The sequence below is a fragment of the Ascaphus truei genome, chromosome 23 (genome assembly GCF_040206685.1).
Source record: "Ascaphus truei isolate aAscTru1 chromosome 23, aAscTru1.hap1, whole genome shotgun sequence".
Lineage (NCBI taxonomy): Eukaryota > Metazoa > Chordata > Amphibia > Anura > Ascaphidae > Ascaphus > Ascaphus truei.
In genome coordinates this window covers 6,300,471-6,323,998 of record NC_134505.1, presented here as the reverse complement: position 1 = coordinate 6,323,998, position 23,528 = coordinate 6,300,471, and the positions used below count along the sequence as shown (strand labels likewise).

General features: G+C 52.8%; 1 protein-coding gene across 1 annotated transcript in view; it reads left to right on the top strand.

Moving 5' to 3' along the window:
• Nucleotides 1-21,347, top strand: part of DLX3 (distal-less homeobox 3) — a 33,404-nt gene extending 12,057 nt beyond the window's left edge. The window contains exons 2-3 of the mRNA XM_075580352.1: nt 12,460-12,650; nt 18,769-21,347. Coding sequence (XP_075436467.1) covers nt 12,460-12,650; nt 18,769-19,044 — 467 coding nt within the window. The 3' untranslated portion in view covers nt 19,045-21,347. The remainder of the gene's footprint in view (nt 1-12,459; nt 12,651-18,768) is intronic.
• Nucleotides 21,348-23,528: the final 2,181 nt, after the last annotated feature.

The following is a 23,528-nucleotide window of genomic DNA, read 5'->3' as shown; positions in this document are numbered from 1 at the left end:
CCTATACCCCAGACCCTGCCTGTCTCTCTGTCTCTCCCTATATCCCAGACCCTGCCTGTCTCTCTGTCTGTCTCTCCCTATATCCCAGACCCTGCCTGTCTCTCTGTCTCTCCCTATATCCCAGACCCTGCCTGTCTCTCTGTCTGTCTCTCCCTATATCCCAGACCCTGCCTGTCTCTCTGTCTCTCCCTATATCCCAGACCCTGCCTGTCTCTCTGTCTCTCCCTATATCCCAGACCCTGCCTGTCTCCCTGTCTCTCCCTATATCCCAGACCCTGCCTGTCTCTGTCTGTCTCTCCCTATATCCCAGACCCTGCCTGTCTCTGTCTGTCTCTCCCTATATCCCAGACCCTGCCTGTCTCTCTGTCTCTCCCTATATCCCAGACCCTGCCTGTCTCTCTGTCTCTCCCTATATCCCAGACCCTGCCTGTCTCTGTCTGTCTCTCCCTATATCCCAGACCCTGCCTGTCTCTCTGCCTGTCTCTCCCTATACCCCAGACCCTGCCTGTCTCTCTGTCTCTCCCTATATCCCAGACCCTGCCTGTCTCTCTGTCTGTCTCTCCCTATATCCCAGACCCTGCCTGTCTCTCTGTCTCTCCCTATATCCCAGACCCTGCCTGTCTCTCTCTCTCCCTATATGCCAGACCCTGCCTGTCTCTGTCTGTCTCTCTCTATATCCCAGACCATGCCTGTCTCTCTGTCGGTCGCTCCCTATATCCCAGACCCTGCCTGTCTCTCTGTCTGTCTCTCCCTATATCCCAGACCCTGCCTGTCTCGCTGTCTGTCTCTCCCTATATCCCAGACCCTGCCTGTCTCTCTGTCTGTCTCTCCCTATACCCCAGACCCTGCCTGTCTCTCTGTCTCTCCCTATATCCCAGACCCTGCCTGTCTCTCTGCCTGTCTCTCCCTATATCCCAGACCCTGCCTGTCTCTCTGCCTGTCTCTCCCTATATCCCAGACCCTGCCTGTCTCTCTGTCTGTCTCTCCCTATATCCCAGACCCTGCCTGTCTCTCTGTCTGTCTCTCCCTATATCCCAGACCCTGCTTGTCTCTCTGTCTCTCCCTATATCCCAGACCCTGCCTGTCTCTCTGTCTCTCCCTATATCCCAGACCCTGCCTGTCTCTCTGTCTCTCCCTATATCCCAGACCCTGCCTGTCTCTCTGTCTCTCCCTATATCCCAGACCCTGCCTGTCTCTCTGTCTCTCCCTATAACCCAGACCCTGCCTGTCTCTCTGTCTCTCCCTATATCCCAGACCCTGCCTGTCTCTCTGTCTGTCTCTCCCTATATCCCAGACCCTGCCTGTCTCTCTGTCTCTCCCTATATCCCAGACCCTGTCTGTCTCTCTCTCTGTCTCTCCCTATATCCCAGACCCTGCCTGTCTCTCTGTCTGTCTCTCCCTATATCCCAGACCCTGCCTGTCTCTCTGCCTGTCTCTCCCTATATCCCAGACCCTGCCTGTCTCTCTGTCTGTCTCTCCCTATATCCCAGACCCTGCCTGTCTCTCTGTCTCTCCCTATATCCCAGACCCTGCCTGTCTCTCTGTCTCTCCCTATATCCCAGACCCTGCCTGTCTCTCTGTCTGTCTCTCCCTATATCCCAGACCCTGCCTGTCTCTCTGTCTCTCCCTATATCCCAGACCCTGCCTGTCTCTCTCTCTCCCTATATCCCAGACCCTGCCTGTCTCGCTGTCTGTCTCTCCCTATATCCCAGACCCTGTCTGTCTCTCTGTCTGTCTCTCCCTATATCCCAAATCCTGCCTGTCTCTCTGTCTGTCTCTCCCTATATCCCAGACCCTGCCTGTCTCTCTGTCTCTCCCTATATCCCAGACACTGCCTGTCTCTCTGTCTCTCCCTATATCCCAGACCCTGTCTGTCTCTCTGTCTGTCTCTCCCTATATCCCAGACCCTGCCTGTCTCTCTGTCGGTCTCTCCCTATATCCCAGACCCTGCCTGTCTCGCTGTCTGTCTCTCCCTATATCCCAGACCCTGCCTGTCTCTCTGTCTCTCCCTATATCCCAGACCCTGCCTGTCTCTCTGTCTCTCCCTATAACCCAGACCCTGCCTGTCTCTCTGTCTGTCTCTCCCTATATCCCAGACCCTGCCTGTCTCTCTGTCTCTCCCTATATCCCAGACCCTGCCTGTCTCTCTGCCTGTCTCTCCCTATACCCCAGACCCTGCCTGTCTCTCTGTCTCTCCCTATATCCCAGACCCTGCCTGTCTCTCTGTCTGTCTCTCCCTATATCCCAGACCCTGCCTGTCTCTCTGTCTCTCCCTATATCCCAGACCCTGCCTGTCTCTCTGTCTGTCTCTCCCTATATCCCAGACCCTGCCTGTCTCTCTGCCTGTCTCTCCCTATATCCCAGACCCTGCCTGTCTCTGTCTGTCTCTCCCTATATCCCAGACCCTGCCTGTCTCTCTGCCTGTCTCTCCCTATACCCCAGACCCTGCCTGTCTCTCTGTCTCTCCCTATATCCCAGACCCTGCCTGTCTCTCTGTCTGTCTCTCCCTATATCCCAGACCCTGCCTGTCTCTCTGTCTCTCCCTATATCCCAGACCCTGCCTGTCTCTCTCTCTCCCTATATCCCAGACCCTGCCTGTCTCTGTCTGTCTCTCTCTATATCCCAGACCATGCCTGTCTCTCTGTCGGTCGCTCCCTATATCCCAGACCCTGCCTGTCTCTCTGTCTGTCTCTCCCTATATCCCAGACCCTGCCTGTCTCGCTGTCTGTCTCTCCCTATATCCCAGACCCTGCCTGTCTCTCTGTCTGTCTCTCCCTATACCCCAGACCCTGCCTGTCTCTCTGTCTCTCCCTATATCCCAGACCCTGCCTGTCTCTCTGCCTGTCTCTCCCTATATCCCAGACCCTGCCTGTCTCTCTCTCTCCCTATATCCCAGACCCTGCCTGTCTCTGTCTGTCTCTCTCTATATCCCAGACCATGCCTGTCTCTCTGTCGGTCGCTCCCTATATCCCAGACCCTGCCTGTCTCTCTGTCTGTCTCTCCCTATATCCCAGACCCTGCCTGTCTCGCTGTCTGTCTCTCCCTATATCCCAGACCCTGCCTGTCTCTCTGTCTGTCTCTCCCTATACCCCAGACCCTGCCTGTCTCTCTGTCTCTCCCTATATCCCAGACCCTGCCTGTCTCTCTGTCTGTCTCTCCCTATATCCCAGACCCTGCCTGTCTCTCTGTCTCTCCCTATATCCCAGACCCTGCCTGTCTCTCTGTCTGTCTCTCCCTATATCCCAGACCCTGCCTGTCTCTCTGTCTCTCCCTATATCCCAGACCCTGCCTGTCTCTCTCTGTCTCTCCCTATATCCCAGACCATGCCTGTCTCTCTGTCTCTCCCTATATCCCAGACCCTGCCTGTCTCTGTCTGTCTCTCTCTATATCCCAGACCATGCCTGTCTCTCTGTCTGTCTCTCCCTATATCCCAGACCCTGCCTGTCTCTCTGTCTGTCTCTCCCTATATCCCAGACCCTGCCTGTCTCTCTGTCTCTCCCTATATCCCAGACCATGCCTGTCTCTGTCTGTCTCTCCCTATATCCCAGACCCTGGCTGTCTCTCTGTCTCTCCCTATATCCCAGACCCTGCCTGTCTCTCTGTCTGTCTCTCCCTATATCCCAGACCCTGCCTGTCTCTGTCTGTCTCTCTCTATATCCCAGACCATGCCTGTCTCTGTCTGTCTCTCCCTATATCCCAGACCCTGCCTGTCTCTCTGTCTCTCCCTATATCCCAGACCCTGCCTGTCTCTCTGTCTGTCTCTCCCTATATCCCAGACCCTGCCTGTCTCTCTGTCTCTCCCTATATCCCAGACCCTGCCTGTCTCTCTCTCTCCCTATATCCCAGACCCTGCCTGTCTCTGTCTGTCTCTCTCTATATCCCAGACCATGCCTGTCTCTCTGTCGGTCGCTCCCTATATCCCAGACCCTGCCTGTCTCTCTGTCTGTCTCTCCCTATATCCCAGACCCTGCCTGTCTCGCTGTCTGTCTCTCCCTATATCCCAGACCCTGCCTGTCTCTCTGTCTGTCTCTCCCTATACCCCAGACCCTGCCTGTCTCTCTGTCTCTCCCTATATCCCAGACCCTGCCTGTCTCTCTGCCTGTCTCTCCCTATATCCCAGACCCTGCCTGTCTCTCTGCCTGTCTCTCCCTATATCCCAGACCCTGCCTGTCTCTCTGTCTGTCTCTCCCTATATCCCAGACCCTGCCTGTCTCTCTGTCTGTCTCTCCCTATATCCCAGACCCTGCTTGTCTCTCTGTCTCTCCCTATATCCCAGACCCTGCCTGTCTCTCTGTCTCTCCCTATATCCCAGACCCTGCCTGTCTCTCTGTCTCTCCCTATATCCCAGACCCTGCCTGTCTCTCTGTCTCTCCCTATATCCCAGACCCTGCCTGTCTCTCTGTCTCTCCCTATAACCCAGACCCTGCCTGTCTCTCTGTCTCTCCCTATATCCCAGACCCTGCCTGTCTCTCTGTCTGTCTCTCCCTATATCCCAGACCCTGCCTGTCTCTCTGTCTCTCCCTATATCCCAGACCCTGTCTGTCTCTCTCTCTGTCTCTCCCTATATCCCAGACCCTGCCTGTCTCTCTGTCTGTCTCTCCCTATATCCCAGACCCTGCCTGTCTCTCTGCCTGTCTCTCCCTATATCCCAGACCCTGCCTGTCTCTCTGTCTGTCTCTCCCTATATCCCAGACCCTGCCTGTCTCTCTGTCTCTCCCTATATCCCAGACCCTGCCTGTCTCTCTGTCTCTCCCTATATCCCAGACCCTGCCTGTCTCTCTGTCTGTCTCTCCCTATATCCCAGACCCTGCCTGTCTCTCTGTCTCTCCCTATATCCCAGACCCTGCCTGTCTCTCTCTCTCCCTATATCCCAGACCCTGCCTGTCTCGCTGTCTGTCTCTCCCTATATCCCAGACCCTGTCTGTCTCTCTGTCTGTCTCTCCCTATATCCCAAATCCTGCCTGTCTCTCTGTCTGTCTCTCCCTATATCCCAGACCCTGCCTGTCTCTCTGTCTCTCCCTATATCCCAGACACTGCCTGTCTCTCTGTCTCTCCCTATATCCCAGACCCTGTCTGTCTCTCTGTCTGTCTCTCCCTATATCCCAGACCCTGCCTGTCTCTCTGTCGGTCTCTCCCTATATCCCAGACCCTGCCTGTCTCGCTGTCTGTCTCTCCCTATATCCCAGACCCTGCCTGTCTCTCTGTCTCTCCCTATATCCCAGACCCTGCCTGTCTCTCTGTCTCTCCCTATAACCCAGACCCTGCCTGTCTCTCTGTCTGTCTCTCCCTATATCCCAGACCCTGCCTGTCTCTCTGTCTCTCCCTATATCCCAGACCCTGCCTGTCTCTCTGCCTGTCTCTCCCTATACCCCAGACCCTGCCTGTCTCTCTGTCTCTCCCTATATCCCAGACCCTGCCTGTCTCTCTGTCTGTCTCTCCCTATATCCCAGACCCTGCCTGTCTCTCTGTCTCTCCCTATATCCCAGACCCTGCCTGTCTCTCTGTCTGTCTCTCCCTATATCCCAGACCCTGCCTGTCTCTCTGCCTGTCTCTCCCTATATCCCAGACCCTGCCTGTCTCTGTCTGTCTCTCCCTATATCCCAGACCCTGCCTGTCTCTCTGCCTGTCTCTCCCTATACCCCAGACCCTGCCTGTCTCTCTGTCTCTCCCTATATCCCAGACCCTGCCTGTCTCTCTGTCTGTCTCTCCCTATATCCCAGACCCTGCCTGTCTCTCTGTCTCTCCCTATATCCCAGACCCTGCCTGTCTCTCTCTCTCCCTATATCCCAGACCCTGCCTGTCTCTGTCTGTCTCTCTCTATATCCCAGACCATGCCTGTCTCTCTGTCGGTCGCTCCCTATATCCCAGACCCTGCCTGTCTCTCTGTCTGTCTCTCCCTATATCCCAGACCCTGCCTGTCTCGCTGTCTGTCTCTCCCTATATCCCAGACCCTGCCTGTCTCTCTGTCTGTCTCTCCCTATACCCCAGACCCTGCCTGTCTCTCTGTCTCTCCCTATATCCCAGACCCTGCCTGTCTCTCTGCCTGTCTCTCCCTATATCCCAGACCCTGCCTGTCTCTCTCTCTCCCTATATCCCAGACCCTGCCTGTCTCTGTCTGTCTCTCTCTATATCCCAGACCATGCCTGTCTCTCTGTCGGTCGCTCCCTATATCCCAGACCCTGCCTGTCTCTCTGTCTGTCTCTCCCTATATCCCAGACCCTGCCTGTCTCGCTGTCTGTCTCTCCCTATATCCCAGACCCTGCCTGTCTCTCTGTCTGTCTCTCCCTATACCCCAGACCCTGCCTGTCTCTCTGTCTCTCCCTATATCCCAGACCCTGCCTGTCTCTCTGTCTGTCTCTCCCTATATCCCAGACCCTGCCTGTCTCTCTGTCTCTCCCTATATCCCAGACCCTGCCTGTCTCTCTGTCTGTCTCTCCCTATATCCCAGACCCTGCCTGTCTCTCTGTCTCTCCCTATATCCCAGACCCTGCCTGTCTCTCTCTGTCTCTCCCTATATCCCAGACCATGCCTGTCTCTCTGTCTCTCCCTATATCCCAGACCCTGCCTGTCTCTGTCTGTCTCTCTCTATATCCCAGACCATGCCTGTCTCTCTGTCTGTCTCTCCCTATATCCCAGACCCTGCCTGTCTCTCTGTCTGTCTCTCCCTATATCCCAGACCCTGCCTGTCTCTCTGTCTCTCCCTATATCCCAGACCATGCCTGTCTCTGTCTGTCTCTCCCTATATCCCAGACCCTGGCTGTCTCTCTGTCTCTCCCTATATCCCAGACCCTGCCTGTCTCTCTGTCTGTCTCTCCCTATATCCCAGACCCTGCCTGTCTCTGTCTGTCTCTCTCTATATCCCAGACCATGCCTGTCTCTGTCTGTCTCTCCCTATATCCCAGACCCTGCCTGTCTCTCTGTCTCTCCCTATATCCCAGACCCTGCCTGTCTCTCTGTCTGTCTCTCCCTATATCCCAGACCCTGCCTGTCTCTCTGCCTGTCTCTCCCTATATCCCAGACCCTGCCTGTCTCTCTGTCTGTCTCTCCCTATATCCCAGACCCTGCCTGTCTCTCTGTCTCTCCCTATATCCCAGACCCTGTCTGTCTCTCTGTCTCTCCCTATATCCCAGACCCTGCCTGTCTCTCTGTCTCTCCCTATGTCCCAGACCCTGCCTGTCTCTCTGTCTCTCCCTATATCCCAGACCCTGCCTGTCTCTCTGTCTCTCCCTATATCCCAGACCCTGCCTGTCTCTCTGTCTCTCCCTATATCCCAGACCCTGCCTGTCTCTCTGTCTCTCCCTATATCCCAGACCCTGCCTGTCTCTCTGTCTGTCTCTCCCTATATCCCAGACCCTGCCTGTCTCTCTGTCTCTCCCTATATCCCAGACCCTGCCTGTCTCTCAGTCTCTCCCTATATCCCAGACCCTGCCTGTCTCTCTGTCTCTCCCTATATCCCAGACCCTGCCTGTCTCTCTCTCTGTCTCTCCCTATATCCCAGACCCTGCCTGTCTCTCTGTCTCTCCCTATATCCCAGACCCTGCCTGTCTCTCTGTCTGTCTCTCCCTATATCCCAGACCCTGCCTGTCTCTCTGCCTGTCTCTCCCTATATCCCAGACCCTGCCTGTCTCTCTGTCTGTCTCTCCCTATATCCCAGACCCTGCCTGTCTCTCTGTCTCTCCCTATAACCCAGACCCTGCCTGTCTCTCTGTCTCTCCCTATATCCCAGACCCTGCCTGTCTCTCTCTCTGTCTCTCCCTATATCCCAGACCCTGCCTGTCTCTCTGTCTGTCTCTCCCTATATCCCAGACCCTGCCTGTCTCTGTCTCTCCCTATATCCCAGACCCTGCCTGTCTCTCTGTCTGTCTCTCCCTATATCCCAGACCCTGCCTGTCTCTCTGTCTGTCTCTCCCTATATCCCAGACCCTGCCTGTCTCTCTGTCTGTCTCTCCCTATATCCCAGACCCTGCCTGTCTCTGTCTCTCCCTATATCCCAGACCCTGCCTGTCTCTCTGTCTCTCCCTATATCCCAGACCCTGCCTGTCTCTCTGTCTGTCTCTCCCTATATCCCAGACCCTGCCTGTCTCTGTCTCTCCCTATATCCCAGACCCTGTCTGTCTCTCTGTCTGTCTCTCCCTATATCCCAGACCCTGCCTGTCTCTCTGTCTGTCTCTCCCTATATCCCAGATCCTGCCTGTCTCTCTGCCTGTCTCTCCCTATATCCCAGACCCTGCCTGTCTCTCTGTCTGTCTCCCTATATCCCAGACCCTGCCTGTCTCTGTCTGTCTCTCCCTATATCCCAGACCCTGCCTGTCTCTCTGTCTGTCTCTCCCTATATCCCAGACCATGCCTGTCTCTGTCTGTCTCTCTCTATATCCCAGACCATGCCTGTCTCTCTGTCGGTCTCTCCCTATATCCCAGACCCTGCCTGTCTCGGTCTGTCTCTCCCTATATCCCAGACCCTGTCTGTCTCTCTGTCTCTCCCTATATCCCAGACCCTGCCTGTCTCTCTGTCTGTCTCTCCCTATATCCCAGACCCTGCCTGTCTCTCTGTCTGTCTCTCCCTATATCCCAGACCCTGCCTGTCTCTCTGTCTGTCTCTCCCTATATCCCAGACCCTGCCTGTCTCTCTGTCTGTCTCTCCCTATATCCCAGACCCTGCCTGTCTCTGTCTGTCTCTCTCTATATCCCAGACCATGCCTGTCTCTCTGTCGGTCTCTCCCTATATCCCAGACCCTGCCTGTCTCGGTCTGTCTCTCCCTATATCCCAGACCCTGCCTGTCTCTCTGTCTGTCTCTCCCTATATCCCAGACCCTGCCTGTCTCTGTCTGTCCCTCCCTATATCCCAGACCCTGCCTGTCTCTCCCTATATCCCAGACCCTGCCTGTCTCTCTGTCTCTCCCTATATCCCAGACCCTGCCTGTCTCTGTCTGTCTCTCCCTATATCCCAGACCCTGCCTGTCTCTCTGTCTGTCTCTCCCTATTTCCCAGACCCTGCCTGTCTCTGTCTGTCTCTCCCTATATCCCAGACCCTGCCTGTCTCTGTCTGTCTCTCCCTATATCCCAGACCCTGTCTGTCTCTCTGTCTCTCCCTATATCCCAGACCCTGCCTGTCTCTCTGTCTCTCCCTATATCCCAGACCCTGCCTGTCTCTCTGTCTCTCCCTATATCCCAGACTCTGCCTGTCTCTCTGTCTCTTCCTATATCCCAGACCCTGCCTGTCTCTCTGTCTGTCTCTCTGTCTGCCTCTCACTATATCCCAGACCCTGCCTGTCTCTCTGTCTCTCCCTATATCCCAGACCCTGCCTGTCTCTCTGTCTCTCCCTATATCCCAGACCCTGCCTGTCTCTCTGTCTCTCCCTATATCCCAGACCCTGCCTGTCTCTCTGTCTCTTCCTATATCCCAGACCCTGTCTGTCTCTCTGTCTCTCCCTATATCCCAGACCCTGCCTGTCTCTCTGTCTCTCCCTATATCCCAGACCCTGCCTGTCTCTCTGTCTCTCCCTATATCCCAGACCCTGCCTGTCTCTCTGTCTCTCCCTATATCCCAGACCCTGCCTGTCTCTCTCTCACTCCCTATATCCCAGACCCTGCCTGTCTCTGTCTGTCTCTCCCTATATCCCAGACCCTGTCTGTCTCTCTGCCTGTCTCTCCCTATATCCCAGACCCTGCCTGTCTCTCTGTCTGTCTCTCCCTATATCCCAGACCCTGCCTGTCTCTCTGTGTCTCCCTATATTCCAGACCCTGTCTGTCTCTCTGTCTGTCTCTCCCTATATCCCAGACCCTGCCTGTCTCTCTGTCTGTCTCTCCCTATATCCCAGACTCTGCCTGTCTCTCTGTCTCTTCCTATATCCCAGACCCTGCCTGTCTCTCTGTCTCTCCCTATATCCCAGACCCTGCCTGTCTCTGTCTGTCTCTCCCTATATCCCAGACCCTGCCTGTCTCTCTGTCTGTCTCTCCCTATATCCCAGATCCTGCCTGTCTCTCTGTCTGTCTCTCCCTATATCCCAGACCCTGCCTGTCTCACTGTCTCTCCCTATATCCCAGACCCTGCCTGTCTCTCTGTCCCTCCCTATATCCCAGACCCTGCCTGTCTCTCTGTCTCTCCCTATATCCCAGACCCTGTCTGTCTCTCTCTGTCTGTCTCTCCCTATATCCCAGACCCTGCCTGTCTCTGTCTGTCTCTCCCTATATCCCAGACCCTGCCTGTCTCTCTGTCTGTCTCTCCCTATATCCCAGACCCTGCCTGTCTCTCAGTTTCTCCCTATATCCCAGACCCTGCCTGTCTCTCTGTCTGTCACTCCCTATATCCCAGACCCTGCCTGTCTCTCTGTCTGTCTCTCCCTATATCCCAGACCCTGCCTGTCTCTCTGTGTCTCCCTATATTCCAGACCCTGTCTGTCTCTCTGTCTGTCCCTCCCTATATCCCAGACCCTGCCTGTCTCTCTCTCTCTCCCTATATCCCAGACCCTGCCTGTCTCTCTGTCTCTCCCTATATCCCAGACCCTGCCTGTCTCTCTGTCTGTCTCTCCCTATATCCCAGACCCTGCCTGTCTCTCTGTCTCTCCCTATATCCCAGACCCTGCCTGTCTCTCTGTCTCTCCCTATATCCCAGACCCTGCCTGTCTCTGTCTGTCTCTCCCTATATCCCAGACCCTGCCTGTCTCTCTGTCTCTCCCTATATCCCAGACCCTGCCTGTCTCTGTCTGTCTCTCCCTATATCCCAGACCCTGCCTGTCTCTCTGTCTGTCTCTCCCTATATCCCAGACCCTGTCTGTCTCTGTCTCTCCCTATATCCCAGACCCTGCCTGTCTCTCTGTCTCTCCCTATATCCCAGACCCTGCCTGTCTCTCTGTCTGTCTCTCCCTATATCCCAGACCCTGCCTGTCTCTCTGTCTCTCCCTATATCCCAGACCCTGCCTGTCTCTGTCTGTCTCTCCCTATATCCCAGACCCTGCCTGTCTCTCTGTCTGTCTCTCCCTATATCCCAGACCCTGCCTGTCTCTCTGTCTGTCTCTCCCTATATCCCAGATCCTGCCTGTCTCTCTGTCTCTCCCTATATCCCAGACCCTTCCTGTCTCTCTGTCTGTCTCTCCCTATATCCCAGACCCTGCCTGTCTCTCTGTCTGTCTCTCCCTATATCCCAGACCCTTCCTGTCTCTCTGTCTCTCCCTATATCCCAGACCCTGCCTGTCTCTCTGTCTGTCTCTCCCTATATCCCAGACCCTTCCTGTCTCTCTGTCTCTCCCTATATCCCAGATCCTGCCTGTCTCTCTGTCTCTCCCTATATCCCAGACCCTTCCTGTCTCTCTGTCTGTCTCTCCCTATATCCCAGACCCTGCCTGTCTCTCTGTCTGTCTCTCCCTATATCCCAGACCCTGCCTGTCTCTGTCTGTCTCTCCCTATATCCCAGACCCTGCCTGTCTCTCTGTCTGTCTCTCCCTATATCCCAGATCCTGCCTGTCTCTCTGTCTGTCTCTCCCTATATCCCAGACCCTGCCTGTCTCTCTGTCTCTCCCTATATCCCAGACCCTGCCTGTCTCTCTGTCTGTCTCTCCCTATATCCCAGACCCTGCCTGTCTCTCTGTCTCTCCCTATATCCCAGACCCTGCCTGTCTCTGTCTGTCTCTCCCTATATCCCAGACCCTGCCTGTCTCTCTGTCTGTCTCTCCCTATATCCCAGACCCTGTCTGTCTCTGTCTCTCCCTATATCCCAGACCCTGCCTGTCTCTCTGTCTCTCCCTATATCCCAGACCCTGCCTGTCTCTCTGTCTGTCTCTCCCTATATCCCAGACCATGCCTGTCTCTCTCTGTCTCTCCCTATATCCCAGACCCTGCCTGTCTCTCTGTCTGTGGGGATATATACTGTACATATATACAGGGAGAGGATATATTCATATATGTCATATGGTTTTGAAGCAAAAGGTGGCACTGTGTACTCATTTGCATGTCATTTCCCAGAATCCCTTGCTGCAGCGGAAGCGCTGTGTGCTGGGTGATAATGGTGAAAGACACTGTTGCAGACCTGCCTAAGATATGAATGAGCTCACAAGTGATATTTCCATTTTATATATATATAACCAGCTTAGCCATTACAACCAACCTCACACTGATGATACCCATCAAGGTTGAAACATGTCTGTGAGTGGGTTTAATGGCTTTGCATCTCATCCCAGCCTCTGTCTAAAAGCTGTGTTTAAAGCAGCATGCATTGGCTTGAGGATTGGCTTGTGTAATACGAGCTTGAGACAAAAGGTGGCACTGTGTGCTCATTTGCATGTCATTTCCCAGAATCCCTTGCTGCAGTGGAAGCGCTGTGTGCTGGGCGATAATGGGGAAAGATAGGGTTGCTGACCTGTCTAAGACATGCAGATGAACATACAGTAATATTTATAGTTGCTATATATATATGGAGGGGATGAGCTTCTCCGCCTCTTACCCCGTGCCTCACCTCTCCCTCAGTCTCGGTGAAGGAGGAGCCAGAACCGGAGGTCCGGATGGTCAACGGTAAACCCAAAAAGATTCGGAAACCCAGGACCATCTATTCCAGCTTCCAGCTCGCGGCTCTGCAGCGCCGCTTCCAGAGAGCGCAGTACCTGGCGCTGCCCGAGAGAGCAGAGCTGGCCGCTCAGCTGGGACTCACGCAGACACAGGTAACACTCAGGCACAGGTAACAGGCAGGCACAGGTAACGCGCAGGCACAGGTAACACACAGGTACAGGTAACACGCAGGCACAGGTAACACGCAGGCACAGGTAACACTCAGGCACAGGTAACACGCAGGCACAGGTAACACTCAGGCACAGGTAACACGCAGGCACAGGTAACATGCAGGCACAGGTAACACTCAGGCACAGGTAACACTCAGGCACAGGTAACACGCAGGCACAGGTAACACGCAGGCACAGGTAACACTCAGGCACAGGTAACACTCAGGCACAGGTAACACTCAGGCACAGGTAACGCGCAGACACAGGTAACACGCAGGCACAGGTAACACGCAGGCACAGGTACCACGCAGGCACAGGTAACACTCAGGCACAGGTAACACTCAGGCACAGGTAACACTCAGGCACAGGTAACACTCAGGCACAGGTAAGACGCAGGCACAGGTAACACTCAGGCACAGGTAACACTCAGGCACAGGTAACACTCAGGCACAGGTAACGCGCAGACACAGGTAACACTCAGGCACAGGTAACACGCAGGCACAGGTAACATGCAGGCACAGGTAACACTCAGGCACAGGTAACACTCAGGCACAGGTAACACTCAGGCACAGGTAACACTCAGGCACAGGTAACACGCAGGCACAGGTAACAGGCAGGCACAGGTAACACACAGGCACAGGTAACACACAGGCACAGGTAACACTCAGGCACAGGTAACACTCAGGCACAGGTAACACGCAGGCACAGGTAACAGGCAGGCACAGGTAACACTCAGGCACAGGTAACACGCAGGCACAGGTAACACACAGGCACAGGTAACACACAGGCACAGGTAACAGGCAGGCACAGGTAACATGCAGGCACAGGTAACACTCAGGCACAGGTAACACTCAGGCACAGGTAACACGCAGGCACAGGTAACACGCAAGCACAGGTAACACGCAGGCACAGGTAACACGCAGGCACAGGAAACACGCAGGCACAGGTAACACGAAGGCACAGGTAACACGCAGACACAGGTAACACTCAGGCACAGGTAACACTCAGGCACAGGTAACACTCAGGCACAGGTAACGCGCAGGCACAGGTAACGCGCAGACACAGGTAACACTCAGACACAGGTAACACTCAGGCACAGGTAACACGCAGGCACAGGTAACACGCAGGCACAGGTAACACTCAGGCACAGGTAACACTCAGGCACAGGTAACAGGCAGGCACCGGTAACATGCAGGCACAGGTAACACGCAGGCACATGTAACACGCAGGCACAGGTAACAGGCAGACACAGGTAACAGGCAGACACAGGTAACACGCAGGCACAGGTAACACACAGGCACAGGTAACACGCAGGCACAGGTAATGCGCAGGCACAGGTAACACTCAGGCACAGGTAACACTCAGGCACAGGTAACACTCAGGCACAGGTAACAGGTAGGCACAGGTAACGCGCAGGCACAGGTAACACGCAGGCACAGGTAACAGGCAGACACAGGTAACAGGCAGACACAGGTAACACGCAGGCACAGGTAACACGCAGGCACAGGTAACGCGCAGACACAGGTAACGCGCAGACACAGGTAACGCGCAGACACAGGTAACGCGCAGACACAGGTAACGCGCAGGCACAGGTAACGCGCAGGCACAGGTAACACGCAGGCACAGGTAACACGCAGGCACAGGTAACACGCAGGCACAGGTAACACGCATGCAAAGGTAACACTCAGGCAAAGGTAACACTCAGGCAAAGGTAACACGCAGACACAGGTAATACTCAGGCATGGGTAACATTCAGGCACAGGTAACACGCAGACACAGGTAACATTCAGGCACAGGTAACGCGCAGGCACAGGTAACACTCAGGCACAGGTAACCCCCAGGCACAGGTAACAGACAGGCACTGGTAACACTCAGGCACAGGTAACACTCAGGCACAGGTAACAGGCAGGCACAGGTAACACTCAGGCACAGGTAATACTCAGGCACAGGTAACAGGCAGGCACAGGTAACACTCAGGCACAGGTAACACTCAGACACAGGTAACACTCAGGCACAGCTAACACTCAGGCACAGGTAACACTCAGACACGGGTAACACTCGGGCACGGGTAACACGCAGGCACAGGTAACACGCAGGCACAGGTAACACGCAGGCACAGGTAACACTCAGACACAGGTAACACTCAGACACAGGTAACACTCAGACACAGGTAACACTCAGGCACAGGTAACGCGCAGGCACGGGTAACGCGCAGGCACGGGTAACGCGCAGACACAGGTAAAACGCAGAGACAGGTAACACGCAGAGACAGGTAACACTCAGGCACAGGTACTGTAACACTCTGGCACAGGTAACATGCAGACACAGGTAACACTCAGGCACAGGTAACACGCAGGCACAGGTAACACGCAGGCACAGGTAACACGCAGGCACAGGTAACACTCAGACACAGGTAACACTCAGACAGAGGTAACACTCAGACACAGGTAACACTCAGGCACAGGTAACGCGCAGGCACGGGTAACGCGCAGACACAGGTAACACGCAGAGACAGGTAACACGCAGAGACAGGTAACACTCAGGCACAGGTACTGTAACACTCTGGCACAGGTAACATGCAGACACAGGTAACACTCAGGCACAGGTAACACTCAGGCACAGGTAACACTCAGGCACAGGTAACACTCAGGCACAGGTAACATGCAGGCACAGATAACACTCAGGTAACAGTCTGGCACATGTAACAGGCAGGCACAGGTAATACGCAGGCACAGGTAATACGCAGACACAGGTAATACGCAGGCACAGGTAACACTCAGGCACAGGTAACACTCAGACACAGGTAACAGCCAGACACAGGTAACGTGCAGGCAAGTAACCCTTTTGCTCCAAGGAGGGACAGACCCCTTAACCCTGTCACTGCCATTAGTATGTTTGCCCCTAGGAGGGACAGACCCCTTAACCATGTCACTGCCATTAGTACACTTTGCCCCTAGGAGAGACTGACCTCTTAACCATGTCACTGCCATTAGTACACTTTGCCCCTAGGAGAGACTGACCCCTTAACCATGTCACTGCCATTAGTATACTTTGCCCCTAGGAGAGACTGACCCCTTAACCATGTCACTGCCATTAGTACACTTTGTCCCTAGGAGGGACTGACCCCTTAACCATGTCACTGCCATTAGTACACTTTGCCCCTAGGAGAGACTGACCCCTTAACCATGTCACTGCCATTAGTACACTTTGCCCCTAGGAGACACTGACCCCGTAACCATGTCACTGCCATTAGTACAGTTTGCCCATAGGACAGACCCCTTAACCATGTCACTGCCATTAATACAATTTGCCCCTAGGAGAGACTGACCCCTTAACCATGTCACTGCCATTAGTACACTTTGCCCCTAGGAGAGACTGACCCCTTAACCATGTCACTGCCATTAGTACACTTTGTCCCTAGGAGAGACTGACCCCTTAACCATGTCACTGCCATTAGTACATTTTGCCCCTAGGAGAGACTGACCCCTTAACCATGTCACTGCCATTAGTACACTTTGCCCCTAGGTGACACTGACCCCTTAACCATGTCACTGCCATTAGTACACTTTGCCCCTAGGAGAGACTGACCCCTTAACCATGTCACTGCCATTAGTACTCTCTGCCCCTAGGAGGGACTGACCCCTTAACCATGTCACTGCCATTAGTACACTTTGCCCCTAGGAGGGACTGACCCCTTAACCATGTCACTGCCATTAGTACACTTTGCCCCTAGGAGACACTGACCCCTTAACCATGTCACTGCCATTAGTACACTTTGCCCCTAGGAGGGACTGACCCCTTAACCATGTCACTGCCATTAGTACACTTTGCCCCTAGGAGGGACTGACCCCTTAACCATGTCACTGCCATTAGTACACTTTGCCCCTAGGAGAGACTGATCCCTTAACCATGTCACTGCCATTAGTACACTTTGCCCCTAGGAGGGACTGACCCCTTAACCATGTCACTGCCATTAGTACACTTTGCCCCTAGGAGACACTGACCCCTTAACCATGTCACTGCCATTAGTACACTTTGCCCCTAGGAGGGACTGACCCCTTAACCATGTCACTGCCATTAGTACACTTTGCCCCTAGGAGAGACTGACCCCTTAACCATGTCACTGCCATTAGTACTCTCTGCCCCTAGGAGAGACTGACCCCTTAACCATGTCACTGCCATTAGTACACTTTGCCCCTAGGAGAGACTGACCCCTTAACCATGTCACTGCCATTAGTACTCTCTGCCCCTAGGAGAGACTGACCCCTTAACCATGTCACTGCCATTAGTACACTTTGCCCCTAGGAGGGACTGACCCCTTAACCATGTCACTGCCATTAGTACACTTTGCCCCTAGGAGAGACTGACCCCTTAACCATGTCACTGCCATTAGTACACTTTGCCCCTAGGAGACACTGACCCCTTAACCATGTCACTGCCATTAATACACTTTGCCCCTAGGAGACACTGACCCCTTAACCATGTCACTGCCATTAGTACACTTTGCCCCTAGGAGGGACTGACCCCTTAACCATGTCACTGCCATTAGTACTCTCTGCCCCTAGGAGAGACTGACCCCTTAACCATGTCACTGCCATTAGTACACTTTGCCCCTAGGAGAGACTGACCCCTTAACCATGTCACTGCCATTAGTACACTTTGCCCCTAGGAGACACTGACCCCTTAACCATGTCACTGCCATTAGTACACTTTGCCCCTAGGAGGGACTGACCCCTTAACCATGTCACTGCCATTAGTACACTTTGCCCCTAGGAGAGACTGACCCTTTAACCATGTCACTGCCATTAGTACACTTTGCCCCTAGGAGAGACTGATCCCTTAACCATGTCACTGCCATTAGTACACTTTGCCCCTAGGAGGGACTGACCCCTTAACCATGTCACTGCCATTAGTACACTTTGCCCCTAGGAGAGACTGACCCCTTAACCATGTCACTGCCATTAGTACACTTTGCCCCTAGGAGAGACTGACCCTTTAACCATGTCACTGCCATTAGTACACTTTGCCCCTAGGAGAGACTGACCCCTTAACCATGTCACTGCCATTAGTACACTTTGCCCCTAGGTGGGTAGAGAGTTTGCCGCCCGCGCGGTTTCAGTGTTGTTATTTCGGGAAGGCCTCTCACCTCCCCGCGCTCGCTCTCTCCCGCCCTGTGAGTCACATCCAACCCTTCTCCAAAAAGAACCAAACCCAGTTTCACAGTAACCTCGTGTTTAGTAAATTGGGAACAGTGAGGCCTGAGGATAAAATCCCCTCCCGGACCATAAATACTCCGCCCTGGCATCTGTTACCCCGCAGTATACCTCAGGTGCACTTACGGATAGAAAGGGTTGAAGGTGACCCAGTTTATAATGTCAGCTTTACTTGGGCAAGTTCTTTATCTTCATGTGACATATGTTAAGGTCAGTCCCTCCTAGGGGCAAAGTGTACTAATGGCAGTGACATGGTTAAGGGGTCAGTCCCTCCTAGGGGCAAAGTGTACTAATGGCAGTGACATGGTTAAGGGGTCAGTCTCTCCTAGGGGCAAAGTGTACTAATGGCAGTGACATGGTTAAGGGGTCAGTCTCTCCTAGGGGCAAAGTGTACTAATGGCAGTGACATGGTTAAGGGGTCAGTCCCTCCTAGGGGCAAAGTGTACTAATGGCAGTGACATGGTTAAGGGGTCAGTCTCTCCTAGGAGCAAAGTGTACTAATGGCAGTGACATGGTTAAGGGGTCAGTCCCTCCTAGGGGCAAAGTGTACTAATGGCAGTGACATGGTTAAGGGGTCAGTCTCTCCTAGGGGCAAAGTGTACTAATGGCAGTGACATGGTTAAGGGGTCAGTCCCTCCTAGTGGCAAAGTGTACTAATGGCAGTGACATGGTTAAGGGATCAGTCTCTCCTAGGGGCAAAGTGTACTAATGGGACTGACCACTTAAACATGTTACTGCCATTAGTACACTTTTGTGCTAGCATGGATTGCCCCTTTAATGGTTCCTTGGCCAAAACCTCGGTTTTCTCAGTCCGGTAACTCCATTTTTCTCTCTGTGGTTCATTTCAGGTGAAGATCTGGTTTCAGAACCGCAGGTCAAAGTTCAAGAAGCTCTACAAGAACGGGGAGGCCGTCGGCTTGGAGCACAGTCCAAATAACAGCGACTCGATGGCTTGCGATTCCCCTTCCTCCCCAGCCGCCTGGGACAGTAACCCAAACAGGACCTCTCAACCGCAGAGTGTTCCTCACTGCGCCTCCCCAAGTTACCTAGAGAACTTTAATCCATGGTTTTCCCAGCAGAGCCAACCTGGACCTCACCAACAGCCTTCTGAAGCCATGCACTAAACTCCTTCCACTAAAGTGTATTAAAGGACAGTGAAACTGGAGGTCTCCAAGGTGTCCCAAACTCAAAGGGTGGCATTTTTTGGTGGCCCACTTCACCCTTGATTTAAGGGCTTGTAGGGACCGGACTTGGGTTCCGGAAGCACAATATTTAAATGGTTTGGACAACAAGGACATTTCAAGGTCAACGTAAGACGAGGTGGTTTTCTTTCGGAGGTCTACGCACCTTTGACAGCTCCGAGAGGTCGTGTGGTTCCTTGGGTCACCCAAATGAAATGGTTGTGAGTGGACATAGTCTAGAGAATCACAGGGTTTTAGATTCAGCACCAATGCCAGTTCACGGATGTCACTTCAAGGTCATCTCATGTCTTTCAAAAAGTCTTGAAGACGCCCAGGGTCAACGAAACATGGATCACCTCTTTGGTTCCTTAAATCACCATAATAAATGGTGATGGGTGACCATCATGTATGGAAGTACAATATTTAATTGGTTGGAGCACCGAAGCCACTTCACCGGTGAAGCTCAAGGCCAACTCTTGTCTTTCTTGACACCTACTCTCTGAATAATGGCTCGGCTCGTTGAGTAGAACTCGTGAGAATTTCTACAGAGCAGACAGGGTTCTGTGGTCCAACCTTCAAGTGTCCTGGGTGGGTTCAAACCCCACGTTGGATACTTCCACACACTCGGACTAATCACTTTAACTCCCCGTGACTCAGGTTCACTATAATTCCGTACTACCCGCTTCTCCATACTTTGAAGATCAGGGTAACTGGGGTATATTCCATCTCAGAGGTGGCTGCATCATTTTGGAAAGGCCCAGCTCCTCTGTTGCGATAAACGAAAACGCCCTCGTTCATCTCCTATCTCCACCATCGTTTTTCCCAGGTTGTTTTTAAATATATAATATATGGCGATCTTGAGATTTAACACATACCATGGCTAGAAAGCCAGGGGGTCCACGTTACAGCCACTACCGGGACCAAGAAACCACGTGTGTTAGGAGAACTGAGTGCCAATGATTTTGGATATTTCTACATGTAGATAAAATCAGTTGAATTTGCCTCAACACGAGTTCAATAGGTTAACAAATACTGGTGTTCTCTCCCTCTCTCTCCCACCACTCTTTCTCTCTCCCTCCCTCCCTCCCTCTCTTTCTCTCCCCATTTCTCTCGCTCTCTCCTTCTCGACCTCTGTCTCCTCCTCCTCTCTTTCTCTCCCTCTCCATGTCCCTCCCTCTCGCTACTTCCCGCCACCACTCTCCCTCCCTCTCTGCCTCCCCCTCCCTTTCTCCCTCCCTCTCACCCTCGCTCTCTCCCACCACTCTTTCTCTCCCTCTCTCTCTCCATGTCCCTCCCTGTCGCTACTTCCCGCCACCACTCTCCCTCCCTCTCTGCCTCCCTCTCCCCCTCCCTTTCTCCCTCCCTCTCACGCTCGCTCTCTCCCACCACTCTTTCTCTCCCTCCCTCCCTCTCTCTCTTTCTCTCCCTCCCCTTTTCTCTCACTCTCTCCTTCTCAACCTCTCTCTCCTCCCCCTCTCTTCCTCTCCCTCTCTCTCTCCATGTCCCTCCCTCTCGCTACCTCCCTCCACCACTCCCCCTTCCCTCCCTCCCTCTCACCCTCCATCCCTCGCTCTTTCCTAGAGATGATTGTCCAGGGTCCGAACCTGGAACCCTGAAGGACTACACTGTTGTTGGAATCACCCGACACCTGGTCTGTCCTAAAGACGGAGCCTTGTGGGCCAAGGGCTCCGCCATGCTATGGACTGTTTGGATGGACCATTCTAAACCCTGCCGAAAATTCTCCTCGTCAATACCATGTTCACGTAGAAACCCCATCTAGCACCGCAGAACACCAGCATTGGATAATAAGGACAACCATCTCTAACAGGACACACAAGGATCCGTTGTTCCTTGACTTGGCTGAGAACTATGAATGGCCTCTTGGGCTGGTATCGGTGGGACCGGAGTTTTAGTACATGTTTGATGTCTGAGAGGTCTACGGGGGGGAAATGCATATTTACCGGCTGCCAAACGGCATCAGATGTACGCCTTCATTTTGCCGCCGGGAGACTATGACACCTCTGATCTGTCAGGGAATCCTAGGGCAATATGTATATATATAAAACAAAAAAACCCTGTTAAAATGAATGGGATTTTAGTTTGAGACCACAGCGCGCTTGCCCTACTTACGCCATAATCTGTAGGTCCATCCTATAAAGAGAGAAGGTTATTTACCTCCTTGAATCCACCAATCTCAGACACGTCTGGAGAACTGGGCAGAGGTTTAATTTATTGTTGTAATATTTGGGGGGTACACTTTGGGAAGGGGTGGGGGGTGGGGGGGGGGGTGAGGATTGCCTTTAGATTGGGTAGGAGCGAGGGTTGCAGAATGTGAGTGTAAATCGAAAAAATAAAATTTACTTTTTGTTGTTAAATCTGCAGATTTTGTGTGTGTGTGTGTGTGTGTATGTATGTGTGTGTGTATATGTGTGTGTGTGTGTGTGTGTGTATGTATGTATGTATGTGTGTGTGGGTGTATGTGTGTGTACTGTATATGTGTGTGTGTATGTACATTATGTGTGTGTGTGTGTGTGTGTATATATATATATGTGTGTGTGTGTGTGTTTGTGTATATAAATATATATGTGTGTGTATATATGTGTGTGTGTGTGTGTGTATGTGTGTGTGTGTATATATATGTGTGTGTGTGTGTGTGTGTGTGTGTGTGGCCACAACAGAAATCATGGGGCCCAGGACAAATGAAAGCCCCCCCCCCCACCCCGCGGGGTCCAAACTTCATATTTACGTGTTTTTCAACATGTTAAAACATCATTATATCCCGGTTATTACGTTCTATTTGCACTGCACGCAGTCCCAGACCCAGACTCGCACATCTATCTGTTTCCCTGTTCAGCGCTCCAGCGTCCCTGGGTCAAACGCACGATCCAATCTCTTCAAAGTGTAGAGATACAATGTACAGCTCTGCTCACAAGTTCATAATGCGATTATCCGTGTCCCCTCCACCCTAACCCTCCCCGTGCGCATCAATGCAATCCACACAATGAGTCATTCGCTAAGTTGTCGATCGAGCCGGTCTCCTGTGATCGTTCACTAAATGGCTGTCAGCGCAGCAGAAGAGGACCCAAGATGCAGAGTTCTGTAGGGGAGATCATGTGACCAGGCAGTTGCTAGGTACAATTGGTGCACTGCTAGAGAGAAGGGGGTGTGACTTGGTAAATGGTTGCAATAGTAACACAAAATGCTTGTTACATTATAATACATTAAAACGTCATTCGCAGTAGTTTTAAAAAAAAAACCGCTACACGTATTTTCTCACAGTGCAGAACCTACTTATAAAACCACACACGTAGGATATTGCCCGGTCTGCCGCTTTAATGTGACCGCCAAGAACAGCGGAAGGACAAAGATTCCGGTCCTTAGGGACCTTTCACGGGGTCCGCCAAATGATCCGTCCACGGATCCCAGACCCTTTTAAACCTAAAATCGTTTAAAATCGGCCGTGATCTTCTCATAGCGTAGGGTCCGGCATATTGTACTAGTTACAGCTCAACCCCGTTATAGCGCGATCCGCTACAGCGCGGATCCGCATATAGCGCGATGTACGCGTGGCTCCCAATTTATCGTATGTATGAATACTTTACAACACGGTTATTGGCGCCTTAAATACTTTATTGTACAACGCATACACGTGTACATTATTTCTAACGCGATCCGCTTATAACGCGGTGTGGTTCTTTGGACCCCAAGCGCAGCATTACAAAAGGGTTGAGCTGTATTTGGCCATATTCGGGACTGGGCGTTTACAGGCTGCCTCCCTTGTCCAGCTGGTGGCCCCCAGCACATGAGTTTTTGCTCGTGGTAACTCAAGTCCTGAGGCGGTTTGCTTAATAGGGCAGGCCAGAGAGTTAGGGTAATGTGTGTGTCTAGGATTCGGTTTATAAGCGTGACCGGTTTTTCACCCAGATATCCGTCCTCGATGGGTATGCCCATCGTATGTCTATCAAAGTCCCTCGTTGCCCACAGCTCCAGAAAGAGACCGGCGAGGTGTTCCTGTACGTTCTGTGTAATCCCTCAGGGGTTAGGTGCCAGCGATATGGTAACTTGTATTAATAGATATGGTTGATACTGCTTCCAATATATCGGACCAATCAGTTCTATCTTCCCCCAGACTTGCGTTTGGAAACCATTCATTCTTTTTCCTGTCTCTCCCGGTAATACCCAGCGTGCATCTTTCCATACGTCTTTGGGTAATACCCAGCATGCATCTTTCCATACGTCTTTGGGTAATACCCAGCGTGCATCTCTCCATACGTCTTTGGGTAATACCCAGCGTGCATCTCTCCATACGTCTTTGGGTAGTACCCAGCATGCATCTTTCCATACGTCTTTGGGTAATACCCAGCATGCATCTCTCCATACGTCTTTGGGTAATACCCAGCATGCATCTCTCCATACGTCTTTGGGTA